Raw genomic sequence first — 20,566 nt, 5'->3', positions numbered from 1 at the left:
CTTCCTTGCCTTACTGATTAATGCCTTTGACTACAATGCAAAAGGATATTTTTTACCTTCTATAGAATCTGCCTAGCTAGCAAAGATTTTGTGTGTCACCACAATTATTTTCAGAGCTTTATGTTGACTTGGTTAAAGTCCCAGAAACATCTCTGACAACTCTTTTGATTTTGCCTTCCCAGACTGTATCCTGTCTTTTGAAAAAATAAAATAAAAAATTTGGGATACTTTTTATACCTACAGCTATCTTTGAGATTTCCTGGAGGGATCCTTGAGAATTGTAAAGATGTGTTCCTTTGCCTCATAAAAAGAGAGATGCTATAAATAACTGTATTCGTTTGCTGTGTTGCTATTTTAAGAGTTTCATGGGACGAGTTGTCAGATCACAAGAGATGCTCAGTCTTCCCTAGGTCAAGTCAGTATAGATAAGATGTTATTAATATATAAGTATTTCTAAAGTTGCATATTTTATGGGAGGACCCTGGAGATTAATCAGAGCTCTCATTGTCTATAATATGTTTTCCCCTCTGGGGAAATAATGATCAAAACTCTTGGGAAACACTTATGTAGGCTATCTCAATAGAGAATTTTATTCTCCTCCCTTATGATATTATCTGTCACAGTAAAAAAAAAAACAAAAAAAAACAAAAACAAAAAACCTAACCATTAAAGTCTCTATAATCTATAGATAACTTTTGTTTCACTCTGATGCTTGCCTGAGGGCTCTGTTATAAGCTACAGGCCAGAAAGGAGAATCTCGAGAGTTTCACAGAAAAGGACGACATGTACCAGGTATTTTAAAATATTGCTATTTCAAAGAACAGACTCTCGGGCAAAGGTTACAGAGCTGACACGACTTAGACAATTTGTAAGCTGTGCTAGTGGACCAAGTCTGGATTTCCTTGGATTTCTGGACTCCTTTTAGTCTGGCTGCAGATGGCTTCATGAATGCAGACTACTAAAGCAAGAACCAGCAGAACAAGAATTAATTACACAGGACTGAATGAACTGAAGAGGGACATTTTGCTGTGGTTATATGTCTGGAATATTGTTAAATATTCTTTGGATCTATGAGGCTGCCTTTTCTCTTACTTTTTACCCTACGTCTAAACTACAATCTTGTAAACTCTGCTTTTATAAGCTAAAGAAACATTTAAACATGACATCCAGTTTTCAATGATTCCCCCGGAATTAAAAAAGTAATACTGAACCCCCTTAAATTTAATGGCAATATATTTATTTTGTAGGTTCAGTTAGCCTCCCTCCAAAGGATATGACTTGGCAACCAGGTCCTTACCTGGAGTGTCATATTAGAGAACGATGCTCATCGAATCAGATATGACTAGCCACTTGAACTTATGGCGCCAATGCCTACAAAGTCTTCCCAGGAAAACTGGCCTAGTACTGGGTTTGCAGGGTCCTGGTCTTACAGATAGTAAGGAAACTACCAGGCCAGGGACCTGGCAAATGTTGGCAACCTCGAGGAATTCAACCAAAGCTGTAAATACCACAGGTGAAATATGGTGCAGAATCTTTTGGGCTAGCTTTCCTAATCTTGGTACAGCCAATAACAGAGGCTTTGAAAAGCCCAATCCAAGATTCCTTATAAAAACTTGCAGGCAGAAGTTAATTCTGCAGGCTTGATAGTTATTGTTTAATACTCTTTGGCTCTATTATTTGCAAAGCAAACCAAGAAGACCTATATGGCTAATTAACACTCTCACTGTACAATGTAAATAATTAGGCCAAACCTTATGAGACCAACCTTTTGTGATCAAGAATAATCTTTGAGATTATTATGATTACAGGAGGGGTGGGGGAAGAACTATCAGGCAGACTGTGAAGGAATGAGATGGGCAAAAAGAAATTACTGGTATCTTCAAATGGAGTATCAGGTAATACCTAGCATACCTTTTGGGGTTGTCTGATTCCGTAGGGGTCTGCATCTTTCAGTACCATTAACTTTGCTATTTTATAACTCTGTAAGTTACACGAACCTGGTATTATTGCAAATGAACCTTTCCAGTGATGATATAACTAATCCCCCTGCCCGCCCCCTCCCACAGAAGAAGCCAACTGTGAATCCACCTACCAATTCATTTCAGTTCTCCATTGTCTACGCATACGTCTCTTCTTTGGGTTTTCCTTTGAACTGGTGTAACATCTTACTAGTCCCTTTAGTAATTAATGACTAATATAAAATTTTCACCGGGTATTTGTTAACAAAAGAGTCAACTGTTTTCTATCTCTCTTGGCTGCTACTGCACACGTTTTAAAGTATGGAGCGCCACCATTCTGACATTCAAGGGCAAGAAGGAAAATCTATCTACTTGAACAGACTCGTAACCCGGTGATTTGAACAACATTTCATTTGTTAAGGCATCTTGATACACATCAGTGATCTTGTAAAACCAAAATAAGCTACAGAAGGAACTGCTTTGCCACTCATAGCTGGCAGCAACATTCAGCAACCAATACATAATTTATGGGACTCCAATACTGTTAATATTCCAACACAGATGAGTGGAACACAGTGATGAATGCTGGATTCCAAGCTTTGTAATAAAGCTGCTCGGGGACTTCTTGATTTAAGGATTCACAATCTAACCACCTTGCAGTTAAAAACGAGGTAAGGGAACATCCCCAGGTTCACAGATTGAGGGTTATAAAGAACAAAAGATACCTTCTTCTTACATTCATGTTTCATCTGACATCAGTGTAGCATTTATACTGGAAAGCATTTCAAAACTGGTTATCATTCCACGGGTGAGAGCTCCAAGTACTGCATTGCAAATGCTCTTACCGGTGCACAAAAGCCTCACTTTTCACGACTACCAGGATCTGCCAGCTACAAAGACTACACTTACTGGCAATGGCCTAATTTCCCTTCTCACCAGCCCTAGAGGGAACACAGGCCTTAGTAGGCCTAGCTACATAATTTGGGGGGGGGGGGGGGGGGGGAGCGTCATGCACAATGAAAATGCAGGGCACCTTGCTAAAAATGTACTAACAATGACAAGATGGTGACAGCAGGACATTAACCCAAGCATGGGGCCCATCCAAGCATGGGGCCCTGTGTGACTGCACAGGTAGCATGCCCCTGAGGCCGGTGCTGTGTCTGATGCTTATTAAGGAAAAAGGGTAGAGAAGCCTTTACTCTTTTTACTGAAACAGATTTTCAGACATAAGGTAACATCTGCTCAAATGTCAACTTAGGTCCTCTTCTACATCCTAAGAGTAGTATAGCAGCTTTCATTTCTTTGATGAAAAGTCCTAGATTACTTGGTGAAAATCTAATCAGTCATGCATCTGCTCCCAGAGAACTCGCTCTCTTATATTCAGAGCCCCCATATTCATAAGTCTCCCCAAACCTCCAAGGACCAGAAAAGGCTCGTGAGTAATCCACACATGTGAGGTCCCCCGGATAACAGATACTTGGGGCCATCTCACACCAAAGGGACCCTGGATGGATCTGCCTCCCTGGGAATCCTTGGATCACGGCCAGCCTGAACCTGAACATAGGATCCTACTGGGAGTGCTGGTTCAAGATTGGCAACGTTTGGCTGTTTACCGGCTAAGACGGAAGATCAGAGTAGCCACTGCCCTCCCATCCGCCTGCAAGTTCCTGAAAACCCTGTACTGAGTTCATGCAGTTCTATTTTGGGTAACCTCCTGATCCTGAGAACAACGAGAACACATTCATCTCCTAAGATCCAAATCAAGAGTGACTCCCTCCACTGAGGCTTCCCATTTTTCAGTACAACTGGCAAACTGTCCCACCTCGTCCCCATTCTCATGCCTCTATAGCACCATTCAGGCAGTGGCTGTTGCCATAGTGCCCTTCATATCCGAAGTGTCTGCTATAAAGTCTGGTATATAGACAGAGATCAGTAAACTTCTGTTGAGTGTAATATAAATTGAGGGAGTAGGTACATGTGGCTATACTTCCACTTAAAATGCTATGTTCAGAGAGAAATACAAATCCTATCCAAAAGCTTGATTTACAAATTACTATAATTTTTATTAACAAGAATATTCTTAACACCTGTCACTTACTGTCCCTTACTCTTGTGCTGATTATTTTACATGCATTATATCATTTATGGTTTTTGACAACCTTTGAGGGTTTTCCTTTCCAATATTATCCTTACTCTAGAGATGAGGAAACTGAGGATCAGAGAGATAGAGAGCCCTGCTTAGAGCCAGAAGGGCTGGCTCAAATACAGCCTGGCCTGATCCAGAGGCCAGCAACTAATGACCACACCACGGAGCACCACCCCTCGGATAAGATTCCACTCTCTGTGAAAACCCTAATTTTGAATTCTTTGATCTATTATGCATTAGTTAAGTGAGAAATAGAAAAAAATCTCTTCCCCTGTATCCTAATAATTCTCCGGTGATACAATGAGAAATGCTCCTAAATCTGAGATTCGCAAAGAGAGAAACCTTGCTCTCCTGACCCTTCCTCTCCTTCCCCAAACCCAGGAAAGGATGAATGTGAGAATTCTACTTCCTTTCCTAACTTGACAGGCAATTTACCTGATAAAGAGGGAAAGGTACAAATTCTGCCGATGGATATTTATCGACGAATAGCCCCTTTCTTTTAAAAAAAAAATTTTTTTAATGTTCATTTATTTTTGACAGACAGACACAGAGTGTGAGTGGGGTAGAGGCAGAGAGAGACACACAGAATCTGAAGCAGGCTCCAGGCTCTGAGCTGTCAGCACAGAGCCTGATGCGGGGCTCGAACTCATGAACCGTGACATCATGATCTGAGCTGGAGGCTTAACTGACTGAGCCACCCAGATGCCCCACTGACTAGTCCCTCTCTTTACAAAAAGGCTTTGAAGATGCTTGTAACAAAAGTCTTATACATGCTAGGAGTCGGAAGAGAAAAACCAAGAGCTGGGACTATGGAAAAAGGAAGCAAATACACAAGCCGTGTGTGCCAACAGCCGGGGCTGTGACCACGTCCCCCATAACCTAAGATCCCAGTGTTGGTGGAGGGTTCCATCCCAAAAAGTTCATCTGTGCTTTAAATCGAGTTACCGTTAAACTAAATTGCCACAAAGTCTTAAAAGCCTGAGAAAAATACTGCTAGAAAGGAAAATTATGGTCATAAAGTTGGTCATGAAATGACAGGTATTATCTAAGAATAAAAAAGGATCTAAAAAGCCCAAGTATCATTATTAGGTTTGACACGGTGGGCATGGGACAATAAATGTCCAGGCTTATGCTTCTGTAATATCCATCCAACTGGTAATGGATACTTCAGAAACATAACTGGTCCCTGAAACTGGAACCTTTTCTTTGCCTTTCCTTCCACAGAGCTAGCACACAATCATGGTCCACTTGCTACAGGGAATAAAAATATCAAAATGTTTCAAATGCAGAGACTATTGTATAGAAGTATACTTTCTTAGCTTTTTTCCCTTGGACTTGGAAACATTTCGGTTACTCTAGTGCTAAAGCTCTCTCTGCTTTGATGGGTTTTTCACACACCAGATCAAATTAGTTGCACAAATGTCTTATTTCTGCTGAAGGATGGAATGAAGCCACAGGACCCAGGACAGAAGACCCGTAAAGCTGCCCCTTCACATCGGGGTCGGATATTCCCACAAAAGGGGAAGGTGGTCTTTCCACTCCTCTGGGGCTCTCTGGTCCGGTCGGCTCTGCCCAGTTCCCAAGCTCACCAATTCGGTGCCTGATTTGGAACTCTGACCACCCAGAGTCTCCCTGAGGGGAAGGTGGGAACATAAGGAATTGTAGGGCAGCTAGGGGCAGCCTCGGGCCCCACGAAGAAACTCTTTGGCCTCTAGAGTGGAAAAGAGACCAAAAAAACATCATGGAGCACAGAAGGGGCCATCTGTTAGTCAATGCTCATTTCTCTGCCCCAGTACCTAGTATAGTGCAGGATGCAAAGAAGGCTCTAAGTAGCTTTCTTGGACTGAAAGAAGGTTTGAGAGACCCAAGCTACCAGCTGGAGGCTTTGAGGGTGGTAGCTCAATATTCTCATCTAAAAAATGACATCGGGCTTCCCTCTTACATATCCAGGGTTCTTGGAAGATTACACTGAGGTCCCTGTGAGTTTCAGAAGCTCTCTGGCAAAATACTAAGCTCCATTCAAAGACAAGAATCACTGAACACCAATCCAGTGGCCAATTTTCAGGACAAAGCAATGGTGGCCATGTGGCGCTATGCTCCCCTTCCTGCCTGCTGCCCTGGCCCCTTTCCTTCCGCCACCTTCTGTGAGTCCCAACCTCCCACTTCCAGCGGCTCTGGTGTCTTCCCCGTCCTCACCTCGGGCACTCAAACCCACTCTAACAGGGTTAACACCAACTGATGCTGAGGAAGTTCATCTCTCCCAGCTGTGTGACACCAGGCGGCCCCTCCCAGGCTAAGGCCCAGTGATGGTGACCACAGAGTTCACGTCATTCCTTTCTCAGCTTGAGTTAAATAAAGCCCCAGGCAAAGGCCTACGGCCATTATTCCTGTTTAAAGCCAGGGCTGACCAGTGGCTCCTGATCTCACCAGCCTGCTGGCCCACTAGGTTCTAAGGGTACAGAGTAACAGGATGGACTCCCAAGTACAGTCTGTTCCATTTTCTAAAAGGTCAGGTCTGCATTCCTTAGAAACTAGAATACCTATTAGCCCAGGCTCCATTTTTCTGGGACTGAGAGACTGTATCTCAACTTCATAGCTTTTCCTTTCTTACCAAACTCTAGGCGCAAGTTTTCCAGAACAGTTTGCACGAGGGCACTTGGCACCCAGTGACGCTGGTGTTGAGCACTGTCATACTTTACCGCCCTGAGGATGGGTCATGCAAGATTGCCTGCAGTCTTTATTAACCACGGTGCAAAAATGAAACTAGTTATGAGTTCATCTGAGTGAGACCAACAAATATTACTGCTCTTCATTCAAAACTGGCATTTTATTTCTCTGAGACAGCCTGAGGTGGCAGAATTACCTGGAAGAGTGGATAATAACTGAGCATTACTAAACAGGACTGTGTTTGCCCTCTCCTTTTCTTCACTTACACGGATGATGTCAACTCCTTTCATATGATACTGATGTATGTCCCCTTGCCATGGAGATAAGCACAAGGGAACGATTCCTCTTAATGAGCTGATGATGAGGTCCGAGTGGCCCCACAAGCCAGACATGGCCCCAGACAATGGGTCTGTTCTCAAATGTGGGAAAGGAGGACTAATAAGTAGCTCTCTAAGACTAAATTCTAACACTGAAATAATGACTTGTGCAGGGGCCTTCCAAAATTCAATCAGTAATAATCCCAACTGCAAAATTTAACTACTTAGGGGAACATTTTAAAACGAGTGCTTCCGGGCAGATTTACAAAAAGACCTAATGTTGGCTAACACCAGTCAGTTCCTGGGAGCCCCACTAACATTTGTTTACGGATGTCTAGAGTCGCTGCTAACATCACTGTGGAAACTTTCCAAGTTAAAAACAATTCAGATGAGCTTAGAGCTTTGAAGCAAATCTACGGTTCTTTTCCGCACACGGCCAGTATGTGCCCCCGGGGCCTGTGGGCAGCCATCAGAGTGTGGTCTGAGGGCCACCAGGAGAGCTGCCTGGGAGGCTGCGAACAACAGAGGTGCCTCAGCTCCACATTGGTGACCGGAATCTCCAAAGACAGGGGCCAGGAATCTACATCAAAAAAAATTCCTTAGTGACTCTCAGCACACGGCAAAGAGTCTGCTCCAAGGAAACGCAAAGCTGCCTTTGCTTTTCCTCTCGGCCCGTGAAATCGTTCCTCAAGGAAGAAGAGGGCCTGATAGGAATCAAAGCGAGTCTTCAATAAATATGTGGTGAAGTACAAAATCTATTGTGTAAGAATATTATCTCTCCCCTCTTCCTCAAGCTGCCGGGAGTCCTGGCACCACATCTGAACTCAATTACAGAAATTCTGTAGGCCTCCATGGCTTCTATTTTTAAGCTTTTTTTCCTCTCTCTCTCTCTCTAATTTTTACTCTTAGGTCTCCCTGGTTCTCACTTTTACCTTTTATTTGTTTGCTGCCATTATTTTATTTCACTGTTTTTGTAGGCACTGTCAAGTCCTCTATGGAATTAAACAAGGTGACATGTAAATAAATAAACATACTTAGATACGGATACAATTCAAAGTGGCCATTAGTTGAGTGCCTGCTGGGTTCCTTCCCATGCGAAGATCCTGCCACAGAGACTGAAGCACACGCCTTTGTTCTAGGCTTTCAGAAGGGAATCTTTTCTCAGAGTTTTTAGTAAAAGCACCAGCAGCCTTACTTGTGTCCTTGGAGCTCGATGGCTGTTCCTTTCCTCCCGCCGATGTCCCACATGATAACGGAGTGATCGGAGCTGCCGGAGAACAACACTCGCTGGACGGGGTCCCAACAGAGAGCAGTCACCCCACCTGAGAGAACAGACACAGCAGGACATTCGTCACCAGGCAACAATAGCATTCACCAATAAATGTGAATGCAAAGGCATTAGGATCTAGTGTAGTTCTTCTGCTTAGAGAACACACAAGTAAGTCCCTGAAGAGAAAAAAACGGACTCCCAGAATAAAAGTCCTGCCCTTTCAGCATTTTTCCCCAAAACTTAATATACCATAAAATCAATTATATAAAAACCAAAGGAAATGAAAAAGGCAATTAATTGACAGACAAGAGACGTAATTCGAAGAATGGAAAATATCACACTACTTGGAAGTATTAACCATATTTCCTTAACTTCTGTCTACCTCCCACCCTGACAATAACAGATGAGAAGTAAATGGAGTTTTCAATAGCTTAGTTGGATTCTTTACTCTTTTTAAAAAAATTTCTTTAATATTTATTTTCAAGAGAGCAAGCGAGACAGAACGTGAGCAGGGGAGGGGCAGAGAGAGAGAGGGAGACACAGAATCGGAAGCAGGCTCCAGGCTCTGAGCTGTTGGCACAGAGCCTGACGCGGGGCTCGAACCACAAACCGTGAGAACCTGACCCGAGCCAAAGTCGGACGTCCAACCGACTGAGCCACCCCGGAGCCCCAGATTCTTCATTCTTCAGCACAGATATAATTAGACTACAACATCGGAATTTAAAATTTATTTCCTCTCTTTGGGAATTTAAATTTACAGATTTGGGGCACATCATGTACATCCCTAAGGGTCAATTTCCTCGGCTGTAAATGGGGATAATGGGGCTACGTCCAAACATCTGCATGCAAGTAATGATAATATCAACCTGGCCATTACCTACTTCATAGGTTGTGGATAATGAGGTTGGATCCGTTACATAGGACCCCTCTGTAAACTGTAGTGTGAGGTACACACACGCTGATTATTAGCATTGCTCTACCGGTGTGGCAATGAAATACTATGACAGATCTTTCTCTGGCAGTCCCCTTATAAATCAAACTCCTGCATGATGAGAGCAATATTAACTTTTTCCACATAATATGGGCACAAAGCCTACAAACACTTAAGAATGTGAGAAATACTCATTTTTTTACATTATTGGAAAATATTATATTCTGAAAAGAACAGAAAATACCATCTTGTTTCTTAAAATCTGCCTTTTTCTTACTTAGATTATCAATTTGTTCTAACAAAGTGCTGCACTTTGAAAGCTTTTAGGAAAGTTTCTTTCACATAACATTCTCAGAAGGTTGCTGTTGTTGTTTTTTTCTCCCCAAGATCAAAAGGGGAAAAAAAATCCCACTATTCTGGCTTATGCTTAATAGCTTCTCCCTATACCTGTGTAACATTCTGCTGGTACCTATTCTTGCCCACGAAGGAGTAAACACCCCAACCCACCAGTGTACCTGCAGGGCCCCCCCCCCCCTCCCCGACACTCCCATCTCCTCCCCCACAGCCACATAACAGATCGGAGCACGGGGCCAGCAGCAGACAGGCTCTGGGGTTGTCTCTTGAATGAATGAAGGAGCAGATGAATGAAAACACATGAATCTTTTTTTCACCCACCATCCTTGTTACTTGGAACTCTTCTACCAGACTTACTGACCCTTCAAAGTTAAATATTGCTTCTCCTTTTATATAACTCCTCTTGGTTTCCTGCTGTTGAACTCCATGCTTACAGCAGTCCCTCCTTGTCCATGGTTTCACTTCCTGGGGTTTCAGGTACCCGTGGACAACTGTGGTCCGGAAGTAGATGATCGTTCTTCTGCGGGACCCTCAGATGGTGAGCGGTAGCCTAACGCTATGCCATCCATCTCACGTGATCTCACTGCAAAGGCATCTGATCATCTCACCTCGTCACAGGAAGAAGGGGGAAGCACAGTACAAGATGTTTTCAGAGGCAGGCCACGTTCGCATAACTTTCATTACAGTGTATGTAAACACGGTATATCTAGGGTTCAGTGGTATCTGTAGTTTCAGGGATCCACTGCGGGGTCTTGGAACTTGTCCCCTGCAGATTTGGGGGGGGGGGGGCTGCACTGTACTTTTTAAATTTAACCATGCTTCAGTAATTTCAGGATATTCCATCCTGCAAAACATATTATTTATTCCCACACGGTACCCAATGGCTTACTTTGTTAAATACCTGTGGCAGAGTCAGCTAATCGTCCACCTAGATCCATACTTCCCCTTCCATATATGGAGTGCTCCCTGGAAAGCCGCTGTCCTGCAGGGACCACATTTACGGGGCCCTCTTGCATCTAGGGGGCATGTGACCAGTTCTCAGCAACTGAATCCAGAAAGTAATCTGCATTCCTTCTAGACCAGAGCAGTCCCTTTTTCACTTTCTCCTCGTACTTCCTCCTCGAGGACTCCAAGACCCCAGGGCATGGAGAAACTACATTCTAGAAGGAGCCAGAGTCCCTGAATCGCCACATGGAATAGAGCTGTAAATCCAAACCAGACTGAACCAGAATGAACAAAAACAACCACACTGAGTTGTCACAAGAGTGACAAACTTCTGCTACGCGAAGCCACTGGAATGTTAGAAATTATTTGTTAGAGCCTTTTTTTTTTTTTTTTTTTTTTTTTAAGTAGGCTTCAAACCCAGCATGGAGCCCAATGTGGGGCTTGAACTAATAACCCTGAGATCAAGACCTGAGCTAAGATCAAGAGTCAGACGCTCAACCAACTGAGCTACTCAGGTGCCTAGCATTAGGTATTATAATGCCATATACTTACTGGGATATGTAATAAGGCTGGCCCAAGAGGAAGGTGAGAGTCACCAAAAGCTTCATAAATCAGGCAAATAAAAAGAAGTTACTACCTTAGGCTGTTAATCTTGATGCCTTATGTTTCACCAGAATTGGAGAAGACCTCGGGTGGGGAACTATTCCATCAGCCTCCAAAGCAATCCACTATAAACTCTAAATTGTTTTTTTCCAAAGATACCTAAAGTCTAAGCACTTCTCGCCACCTCTAATACTACCATCCTTGCATAAGAGCCACTATCAAAATTCTTTCCTAGAAAATTAAAAAGCATGACACATATTTTGTTGGAAAGCCTTCGGGGGAAAAAGACACTCTCATATATCACTGATGAGAACGCAAACCAGTACAATGGGGAAGGCCGTATCCAACAAGCCATACCTGTGCTTAGCTTTTACTTTCACTTTCAGGAGTTTATCGTGAAGATATTGTCCCCATCCCCACCAAGTAATACATAGATACATATGCTCAAGGAGAATGCTCGTATAAGAGTGGGTGAATTAACTACGGTACATCCACACGGTATTACACAGCTATGAGAAAGAACGAACAGGATCATCTACGTGGATAGAAAGTGATTTCCAGGATACACTGTAGAGTGTAAAAGGCAACGTGCCAAAGAACAGCTATATTGCACTACCTTGCATCTAAGAAAAAAGGGGAAATAAATGAATGAGATGTGTTAACTTCAGCAGGTGCTTGGGCACGGCCATGGAGAAGGGGTGAAGTAGACTGGCACTTTCCTGAGTGTACTTTTTGTTTGGTTCTGGGTTTTGGAATCATATTGTTTCACATACTCAAAAATAAGTAAATAAAATTAACAAGGAGTGTGTTGGCAGGGCAGGGTGTGGACCCCAAATAGAATATAAACAGGAACAAGTGAACCTAACTGTATTACAAATGAATGATATAATAACCACACTAAAGGCGGGAGGGGGCGAGCTGACAAAAGCAACTTTGGAAAATAGTAATTTGACTACACAGTCGAAGGCAAAATATAAGATTTGTACACAAATACAGTACTTTAGTTAGTAGGTTTGTACATGAGTTATAGGTTAGCAATTCTGAACCTATTCTGTACTTTAGGATTGAACAAGTAAATACATCAAGGATAATGATAGTTGACTTTCCCACTCATAATAGGAGTTACAGCTGGGGGGAGGTTAGAATAAACTCTTTGGTGTTAGAATGGAATTGGAAGTATCCGTATGACATCACATAAAAGTTACAGAAATCCTTACAGATGTGTGAGTGCACACATATTTTCTAGCTCTGTCTATTGAGGGCCCAGAAGCAATGATCCCTCCACCCTGCCATTAACAGTGAGCACGCATGGCACCCTGAGTTTGGCTTCTAGAAGTATCCCCTCATACTATCTATTCTTCAATGAAAGAAACGAGGCTGTATGAATGTTAATTCTAGGGCTGAGGCAGGTAGTCTACAACATGAGTCAGAAATATCAAGACGTGGTTATCAGAAAGCAAAGGGACAGGTCAAAAGGTCAGAAACACCACCGTGAAGAAGCCAGTGTTCCACTGGTCAAATCTGGGACAATGTGAACAAGAAAATAAATCAATGGTGGTAATGAATCCTCACACACAGAAATAATTAAGAACTCGTGAGCCCATACTGGTATAAACAATTTAAAAAATAAATAAATAAATGGGGGAGAAATGAAAGCTTTTCCTTACCATAAAATTCCAACCAAAAAGTGTCGAAGAGAAAAGGACTAGAAAAAGCACAATCTAGCAAGCACCACAGTCATGACTGTTTCTGGTAAGAGTCATCAGTGGATAGTAAAATTACTGGGCAGACACATGATGAGAAATAGTATTTACACGGCTTCAAAATATTTCCTCCTAAAATACTTATGAATTACAAAGGGTGACTACGGTGGGGAAACTTGGCACGCACTACCTTAACCAAATGATCAAAGTTAACATCACCAGAAACAGGACAAATCAACATCATGTGCCTCTTGATACGATCCACTGTGAAGGACATAACATCACTTCCATGGTATTCACATAAAAAATGCATAACCTGAATTTAACCACGAGGAAACATCAAATGGAGGGACATTCTACAAGGGAGGGACATTCTGGCTAGAATGCCAAGAATGACCGCAAAAATGCCAAGGTCATGACAGAAAAAGGAAGACTCAGAACTGTGCCGTGTTCAAGGAAACTAAAGAGACATTATAAGGAAATGCAGCATGTGGTCCTGATCAGACTGTGAACCAGGAAAAGGCAATTAGTGGGATAACTGGAGAGATGTCAGTAAGGTCTGTAGATTAGGGAACAGGACTCTGTGAACGTTAACTTCCTGATTTTGGTATCTGTGCTGTAGTTTTCAAAGATGTTAACGTCCGTGGAATCTGGGTGAAGGATGTACAGAACTCTCTGCACTATTCTGCAGCTTCTTTAAAGTCTGAAATTATTTCCAAATGAAAAGTTAAAATAAAAAAGCCCCAAACTATAAGACTGTGTGAACGGCCTCCTACACAGGTTCCTCGCTTCTACTCCTGTTTCTGTAGTCTGCTCTCCACACAGCAGCTGAAGCGACCACCGAAGAACACAAAGCAGATTATGACAACCCTTGCTCTAATCCCTCCAATGGTTCCCCATCCCGCTCAGAGTAAAATGCAAAGTTCCTCTCCATGGCCTTTCAAGACCCTGTGCGATCTAGCTCCTGCCCCTACTGTGAAGCTTCCCCCGCATCCCCCCACCGCCTCTGCTCTAATCACGCTGGATGCCCCTTCATCATGCTAGGTTCATTCCCACTTCTAGCTCTTTGCACTATGTTGCCTCTGCCTGTGATTCTCTTCCTCCAGATTATCACTGGGGCATGCCCTCACTTTACGAAGATCCCTGTTCAGATGCCACCTCTGTACAGAGACCTTCCTTGGCCACTCTTACCACTGTCCTCTCTATGGTTTTATTTTTTTCTTCAGAACACATAGTTATTGTCTACTGCCCCCACAGAATATAAGCTCTTGGAGGGCCAGGGTTTGGCTTGTTCACCACAGTGTCTCTAGGATCTAGAATTCTGTTCAGCTTATGGGAGACACTCAATAAACACAGACAAGTGAGCAAATGATTGAAGTAAGTACATGAATGTTCTTTGCCTTGTTCCTAGCACCTGGAACAGGCATGTGGCATCTCTTTTCCTAGTTGACCAATGTTGTCTGTGGGACAGCCTTTATTCCACTCCTCACACCTTTTAGGTCAGTGAATGCTCATCTCAAGGAGACGCTCTGGAGATGGTCTTACTTGACTGGTTAAGCCACTGGGGACAGAAAAGGGAAAGATGACTAATGTATTTTTTCCTCTCCTTAGTTTGTGTTTGTGCCCCCTCCCCCCCCCCCCCAGATTCTTACGTTGTAACCTAATCCTCGATATTCTGAGGTGATTAAGTCATAAGGGTGTAGCCCCCATGACTGAGGTTGGTGCCCTTATGAAAGTGATCCCAGAGAGCTCCTCAGTCCCTCCTGTCACGTGAGCTTATAGTGAGAAAGCAGCCATCTATAAACCAGGAAGTGGTCTCACTAGACATTCCATCAGCCAGCGCCTTGATCTTGGACTTCCCAGTTCCCAGAACAAGTATCTGTTGTTTCTAACCCACCCAGCCTATGATAGCCTGTTAGGGCAGCCTGAATAGACTAAGACAACATATTAAGTGGGTAGGTTCTTTAAAGCATCATATCAGATTTAAATAATGGTGGGCACTAGTAAAAAGAATAGTTAGAAAGGCTTATTTGACGTAATTAAGGACTTAATTGGGTGGGCTGTTCATCCTGTCAGAATAAACATGGAAAATCTTTAAAAAGGCTTACCACGTGCCAAGTGATGGATCCCTCTCAACTCCCTACCAGTACACACCCACATCTATAAGCACCGCACCATGAGAAGCAGGCCTTCTTTGCTGGTGACTATGGGATGAGGATAGTTTATGGTGAAGCAATAGGAAGTTTAGACGTGGTTAGTGTAAGTGCACAGGCTCTGGAACCAGATCCTAGGCTCAACTCCTACTAGGTAAGTGACTTTGGGCAAATTATTTAATGTTTTTGTGCCTCAGAAACCTCATCTGTACAACAGGGATGACAATAATTTTGTTGAGATTAAATGAGTTAATATACACATCAACATACAGAATAGTGCCTAGCACATGGGGAGCGCTCAGTAAGTGTCAGCTATGATTATAGTGCAGGAGACCCCATCTATACCATCTGTGACCGTGTCCTCTGTTTAGTCAGCCTTGAGGCAGTCATCAGCCTGTTCCCAAACTATCCCAGCCATCAGGAGATCAATTCAAGTTTTAAAAACAAGACCAAGCTCTAGTTTTTTCCACATTACATCAGGCTGTAAGGGGCCAGAGCCGGGAAGGGGAGTTCCTGGTAACCCAGAGTGAGGAAGAGAAAAATCAATGCCAGGTTCAAGAAAGTCAAAGTCAGGGTATATTTATCACCCCCTAGGGCTCAGAGTATTACACCACCCTTCAGTAAGAGTGGAAAAGATGGAAGAAAAATCTTCAAGACGGGAAGTAGGATGGGACTGGGAGAAAAACAAATAAATTTTGAGGTCCCTCCCAGCTCTACGTACATGTCCTAACAATGGGGTCTCGTGGATGTTGGCTTATAAACTGCAAACCACAATTTCAAACCAGTGCACTCACAGCACTCATTTCAAACCAATGCAACCAGCATCTACTGAGCATCTTCTACAAGGTGGATACCATGTTAGGCTCTGAGGATATAATGAAACCAAGGAAGTCTCAGACCCTACTGGACCAACACAAACACAGCAGAAGATAATGGGATTAATTTTGAGAAGAAGGGCATGTGCACTCTGTTTGGTGAAACCATTCTCTCATGGGACCTGTGGCTACTCCTCTGCCTGGAGGGCCCATCAGACCTTTCATCACCCTAAGTAAACTCTCTCTTCAAGGTGCAGCTCAGGTGACTTCTGCAGGAAGCCTTCCTCAACGCTCTCCACCTATGCGAGGTCCCCACCTCTGGGTGTGGTTTCTAGCCCTATACTCACCCACCGCATTGAACCTTGTCAGATTATAAATCTGTCCCCGCGGTAAATTTTAGGCTCTGTATCTTTGTATTCAAGCATAGTGCGCAGTACCTGGTACACAGTAGATGCTTAATAAATGTGTAAGCACCTTGCCAGTTGAATCGGATGGCAGAGAGGAGTGAGAGACAATGAACAAAACAAGTAAGCCATCACTACAGAGGTGCCCCGCAGGGCTTTGGGGTAGGGGTCGGTGGGGAGGCAGCACACTAAGTCACAGGGGGGCACAGAAGGGTGGAGAGGAGAGCTGCTGACCTACTGGACTCTTCCTTCCCAGCAGTCTTCCCAGCAGACAGCTTCCTGACAAACAGTCCTTCCTCCAGATGCGTCCGGCAGCACAGAAAGGCAACGGCTGTGAGCGAGCCTGCCTTCCAGAACAGTGCAGACACGCACCTGTGCGCAGTCCACACCCAGGGCACCTTCCTCACCTTCCATATCTAGGTCGGGGTGCGAGGGCCAGGGGCCACAGCAATTGTGGGTTTCCCGGGTTTATGATATTTGAAATGACAGACATCATTTCGTCTGACTTCGCTTCAGACTCCATCTTTCTGCCCCCTCATTTCATGGTGTGTTTCTCCCTGCCTGTGACCTTCACAATATATGGCTGACAGAGCAATTTCTATCATAAATGAATTTATTCTCAAAAATAAAGGTTTTTGTCATTATAAAGTTTATCTATACTATTACATTTTCTCATAAACATAGGTTTTAATGGTTGCATAATACCCCACACAGGGATGTGCCTTATTTCACTTACCATTACATTTTTCTCAACTTTTAACTATTCTAAATTTCGCCAAGCTGAAAATTTTTATTTGTAAAACTTTGTTCATGTTTCTACTGAGTTAGAAGAGATTCCCAAAACATGAAACTGGATCAGAGTATCAGCATTTTTAGAAATTTAATACGTGTTACCAAAATGCACAGCCCAGCTAATTTCTAAGAGACTTTTACAACAGATCTTGCAAAAGCTACAGACTACACGGAGTGCTGCAAAGTCAGGGCTGGAAACTGCCAGATCTGTCTTTACGAGTGCGATATGGCACCTCGCCCGGAACGTTCCAGCCTACCCTGCAGGGTGAGGAAGGGGAACAGCCTCCCTGTAACTACACAAGAGCCACCTGAGTCTCCAACCGCAAGGCCTCTTGAATATAAAATATCTGACCTTTCACTTACTACATTCTGCAGTTACTCGGGCTGAAGTGAGGGATGTTTCTGTAAAGCTGAACATGCTCTACCTCTTAGACTATGCTTTTCTCCTGACATCCACAAAAGGACATCCAGCTGTCCCCTTGCCACCACTCCTGGGGTGTCCCTGTCATCAGAATACTCCACCACCCTTCAGCCAGAGTGGAAAAAATGGAAGGAAGATGTTCAGCTCCAAGCACGGTGCTCTCTCCTCAAACTGCTCTAAACTCTAGCACTCCTGTTTCAGCAAATGGCATCACTATCCACCCAAATGCTCCAGATGGAAACCTGGGAGCCACTCCCACCCCAAATGCCAAGTGCTGCGGACTCCCAATGTCCTAAAACAATCTTGAATCCCTCCTCTTCTCCCCACACCCTCCACCACCTCCCAGTCCAAACAGGTAGGTGGGACTCCAACCCTAGCCTTCCTTCCAAATGGTTTTGGCACATCCATTCTCACCCCCACCCAACCACCGCCACTGCTGCCACAGTGATTTGCTAAAGTGGAAACCATGCTACCACCCTGCTTACTTCATCACTGGTTTCCCACTGCCTGAGAACATTGTCCAAAGTTGTTAATATCGCCTGCACGTTCAACCTGTACTCTGCGCCCCTGACTCTCCACACCGCCCGTGCGACTCCATACGTTGTTCACACTTTCCCACTCTGGGCTTTGCATGCGCTTCACACACCTGGAGTCTAAAATGGTCTCACCACCTGGATGACAACTCTTTCTCCTTATGGTATCATTTATTCACTTCTTTAAATTTTTATTTATTCATTTTTTATTTTTGAGAGAGAGAGGGGCAAGTGAGCAAGGGGCAGAGAAAGAGAGAGAGAGAGAGAGAGAGAGAGAGAGAGAGAGAGAGAGAACCTGGCTCACCCGGGGCTTGTGTTTCACCCAAAGCAGGGCTCGTGCTCAACCAAGGTAGGGTTCCTGTTCCCCCACTATGGGGCTCATGCTCACCCGATGAGGGGCTCAAGCTCACCTGAAGCGGGATTCGAGCTCACCCAAAGTGGGGTTCGAGCTCACCCAAAGCGGGGCTCAAACTCATGAACCATGAGATCATGACCTGATCCGGAGTCATGCCTAGCGACTGAGCTACCCAGGCGCCCTCCTTACGGATCCTTTAAACACGACTTCCTCGGCAGTCTCCCCTTAGCTCTCTGGATAGGGGGTCCCTCTTGTTATTTGCTCCCAATGCAAGTGCTGTGAGTGGCACTGGGGGCTCACAGTACTTGCGGCACTCATAACATCCTGATGGACTACCTGAATTTATCGCTTTAACGACTGGATTCCATGACTAGAGGTTGAATAAGCAAGCATTATTTGTCTGATTCACCCCTATACCCCAGCCCTCATCATGCAGAGAGCTAATAATTTGGCTGACTCGATGAAAATCCGTGTCTGCTGGATGTGGAAGTCTTCACTGTAAACGAAAATCAAGTTTTCAACTTAACGATCTGAACCTGCATGTTGGCACTGAACCATGCCTCTCCATGTTTTCATTATTTTGGTTATAGTTATACTGTTACTTTCAATAATTCCCCTAACAGTTAACAAATTTATTTAATTTATTCAATGTATTTAATTTTTTGTTAAGTAGTATGCTTTGGCAATTTATGTTCGGCCCCTCCTATTTCCAATATGTTCATACTAACCCAAATAATTCTTAGAAGGAAAAGAAAAAAACCGAATGTATTGATACTATGAATTTCCAGTGGTTAAAATCTCATTTTTCCCCTCTGTGTTCAAGTCAGTGTATGACTTTTTGGTAGAAATACATTCTAATTTCTGCATAAACAGCAAAGAACTATGTTACTTGGCACTTACTTCCAGAAATAAAACCAGCAGAGGGAGCAAAGGAACATAAAACTAGTTTCCTAGGTCCCCGCGGATTAGTAAATGCTATGCTGGCCTCCGGGTATGACTATTAGGCCAGTTCCATCACTACGCCACATTTTTATATGACTTTCTGTACTACAATACAGAGTGATGGGTGAATGGCTATAACTCTGTATTACAGACCAAAGACGGTCTGCTTCTGAGTTTGGATCTGGACTGATAAGACCCCTGAGATCATTCTTCAATGTATCTGGGTTAATCCTAAAGTCTTTGTTTTGGGGGTGAGGGAATGAGGAGATTAACTAATCCATATAAACCCTTTTTTCCAGAGTTGTGTCTGGCTGAGTTTGGGACTTCCCAGGGCCCAGAACGGGCTTACTGCATAGGAAGAGCTCGACAATACGCTTGCATCATCATGGAATCTCTTAGACATCCCTGCTCTGGCTACAAATGAATGAGATGTGCTGTAGCCGGAATGGACTGACGACTGTCTAGGGATAATAACAATACGTTGAATATGTGACCTGCAACATTTGCCTTCATGTTAGTTAGTAACTTTCCTGGGCCACATCCAGTCCTCAAAGATATTTCATGGTAAAGTCATATGAGAATGCTCTAAACTCTTTGAGAAAGATAAGGCATAATGCCAAGGTAACATTCTGTACTAGAACTAACCCGGAAGACAGGAAACCCACGGGCCACATCCGGCTCCCCACACACCAGTAAGCAGCAGCTACTTACCTCTTTTCTGGCCTGGAGGCAGCCACGGAGAACTCAGAGCACAGTTACCAGCCGTACAGTGAAGGGCTGAGTACCAAAGAGCCAGGCTGCAAGCCACCTCGGCCTGAACCAGGTCTGGGAACCACCCAGTGTGAGCTCACCACCTGAACTTCACCTTCGGCCTACCCACTCTTGGCTTTCCCGTCAGTCCTGCCACATTCTGAGGGACAGTTTCCTACCATTCTGCTGCCAGAACAATCTTTTAACTTCTGACCAGGATAATGTCCTTGCCTAAAACTCTCTTATGGTTTCTCACTGCCGTCAGGCTAGTGCCTCGGTGATCCGAACGGACGCTCGCTTCCTTTCTGGCTGCCTGCCGCCTGCTAGTCGGTGTGCCCACCAACGGCAGTTACTAGAGTTCCCAAGACAGCACGCTCTCGCAAATCTCCATGCCTTGGACTTCGCTGGTTTTCTCTGCCTAGAGTGTCCTTCTCCCTTCTTTTTCATGAACTCAACGCTTACTCCTTCCCAAGATCTTAGGTCAGGCAACACCTCCCCCGGGAAGGC

General features: G+C 44.0%; 1 protein-coding gene across 1 annotated transcript in view; it reads right to left on the bottom strand.

The window, feature by feature from the left end:
* The window catches only part of WDFY2 (WD repeat and FYVE domain containing 2), a 175,874-nt gene that overhangs the window by 12,198 nt on the left and 143,110 nt on the right, over window positions 1–20,566 (bottom strand). Inside the window, exon 8 of the mRNA XM_058686378.1 lies at window positions 8,284–8,410. Coding sequence (XP_058542361.1) covers window positions 8,284–8,410 — 127 coding nt within the window. The remainder of the gene's footprint in view (window positions 1–8,283; window positions 8,411–20,566) is intronic.

Source organism: Neofelis nebulosa, chromosome 1, assembly GCF_028018385.1.
Source record: "Neofelis nebulosa isolate mNeoNeb1 chromosome 1, mNeoNeb1.pri, whole genome shotgun sequence".
NCBI classification, from domain to species: domain Eukaryota; kingdom Metazoa; phylum Chordata; class Mammalia; order Carnivora; family Felidae; genus Neofelis; species Neofelis nebulosa.
The sequence above is the reverse complement of the archived record's forward strand: the minus strand, read 5'-3'. Positions and strand labels throughout refer to the sequence as shown.